The sequence below is a fragment of the Triticum aestivum genome, chromosome 4A, assembly GCF_018294505.1.
Source record: "Triticum aestivum cultivar Chinese Spring chromosome 4A, IWGSC CS RefSeq v2.1, whole genome shotgun sequence".
In the NCBI taxonomy this organism is placed as follows: domain Eukaryota; kingdom Viridiplantae; phylum Streptophyta; class Magnoliopsida; order Poales; family Poaceae; genus Triticum; species Triticum aestivum.
This window is the reverse complement of record NC_057803.1, coordinates 617,343,704-617,345,772: the sequence shown is the minus strand read 5'-3', so window position 1 is coordinate 617,345,772 and position 2,069 is coordinate 617,343,704. Positions and strand designations below refer to the sequence as shown.

Sequence of the window (2,069 nt, the reverse complement as noted above, 5' to 3'; positions counted from 1 at the left end):
GCAGCACCTTCACCGATCGGCAATGGCGATATCACTCCTCCTCCTGGCCGGCTTCCTCCTTGCCGTTGTCTCCTACCTGCTGGTGACGAGGCGCGGCAACGAGGAAAGAGGACTGAGGCTGCCGCCGGGTCCGGCGCGGGTGCCGCTGCTCGGCAACCTGCACCAGCTAGGCCCGCTGCCACACCACAGCTTGCGCGACCTGGCCGGGCGGCACGGCCCCGTCATGCTCCTGCGCCTCGGCGCGGCGCGAGCGGTGGTGGTTTCGTCCGCCGCGGCGGCGCGCGACGTCATGAGGGCCCACGACGCCGACTGCTGCAGCCGACCTGCGTCGCCAGGCCCCGCGCGCCTCTCATACGGCCGCAAGAGCGTCGCCTTCTCGCCCTACGGTGCCTACTGGCGCGACATGCGCAGGCTCTTCGCCTCCGAGCTCGTCGGGGCTCGTGGCGTCGCCGCCGCCTGGGCCGCGCGGCGGCAGCAGGTGGACAGGCTCATGTCCGCCCTGGGCAACGCGACGGGACCGGTGGCGTTGGACGAGCACGTGTTCCGCGTCGCCGACGGCATCATCGGCACGGTGGCGTACGGGAGCGTGTACGGTGCGGAGGCCTTCGCGCGCAAGTACGAGCGGTTCCAGCACGTGCTGTTCGAGGGCATGGACATGTCGGCCAGCTTCGCGGCCGAGGATTTCTTCCCCAACGCCGCCGGCCGCCTCGTCGACCGGCTCGTCGGCGTCGTCGCGCGGCGGGAGAGGATCTTCAGAGACCTGGACGGCTTCTTCGAGGAGGTGCTGGAGCATCACCAGGACCCCGCGCGCCCCAAGCCGGAGAGCGGCGGCGGCGACCTCGTGGACGCCCTGGTCGGCCTCTGCGAGGAGCATGGCTTCACGAGGGACCACGTCAAGGCCGTCCTGATGGACGCGTTCCTCGGCGGCATCGACACGAGCTCCGTGACGATCCTGTGGGCGATGTCGGAGCTCATGAGGAAGCCGCGCGTGCTGAAGACGGCGCAGGAGGAGATCCGGGCCGCGGTCGGCGGCAACGGCAACAAGGAGCTGTGGCGGGTGCAGCCGGACGACCTGCCCAAGCTGACGTACCTGAAGATGGTGGTGAAGGAGACGCTGCGGCTGCACCCGCCGGCGACGCTGCTGCTGCCGCGGGAGACGCTGCGGAGGGTGGAGATCGGCGGCTACGAGGTGCCAGCGGGAACGCGGGTGGTGGTGAACGCGTGGGCGATCGGGAGGGAGGCGGCGAGCTGGGGGCCGGACGCGGAGGAGTTCGAGCCGGAGAGGTTCGAGGCGGACGGGAGGCACGGCAAGGTGGACTTCCGCGGCGCGCACATGGAGCTGGTGCCGTTTGGCGCGGGGCGGCGGATCTGCCCCGGGCTGGCCATGGGCGTGGCGAACGTGGAGTACACTCTGGCCAACATGCTGTGTGGCTTCGAGTGGGCGGTGCCGGAGGGGGAGGAGGTGAGCATGGAGGAGGCCGGCGCGCTGACCTTCCACCGCAAGACCCCGCTGGTGCTCCTGCCCACCCCATACGTGCCTTCAGCTTGATTGCAACATGCACCTTTCGCTGCTAAATAGGCATCAATCCTTTTACATGTGTGTTGAGTTCCATCACAAATTTGCTCCGAGTTTATACTTTATACTACCTTGGGCAAATATCTCTTCTTAAGAAATGAACTAGTGTGTGACATGAACAATAATGAGGGTAATGTTCAATCTTATTTAAAGCAAACTAGCACAGTATTGCGAGGGCATCACCTCAGTATGTTGGAAGTGTATGAGAAGTAAATATTTATGCAATATTGCTAGCTTAATAAACCAGCGGCAGATCCACGTTTTTAGGCCAAGGTTGGGCAATAACTATCTTTTCGTATGAATTTTAGGTCAATCATGTATTTTTTTTTACGTTTTGTTTTTCTCTCTGTAATACATATAGACAGTTGGGAGATCTCAGGGTGCGGTGTGACACATTCGTCCAACCTTCCTGAGAAACTCTTTTACTAGACATGCTTTTGGGCGGCAAATGATATATATCGCTTGTGCCGAGCATTAGCTAGGGCTCGCCTGC

At 62.7% G+C, this 2,069-nt stretch overlaps 1 protein-coding gene across 1 annotated transcript; it reads left to right on the top strand.

Annotated features, from left to right (window-relative positions):
* On the top strand, positions 1 to 1,728 carry LOC123082651 (4-hydroxyphenylacetaldehyde oxime monooxygenase-like). The gene has a single exon (XM_044504947.1). The coding sequence runs from the start codon at positions 23 to 25 to the stop codon at positions 1,547 to 1,549; it is 1,527 nt and encodes a 508-aa protein (XP_044360882.1). The 5' UTR covers positions 1 to 22; the 3' UTR covers positions 1,550 to 1,728.
* Positions 1,729 to 2,069: the final 341 nt, after the last annotated feature.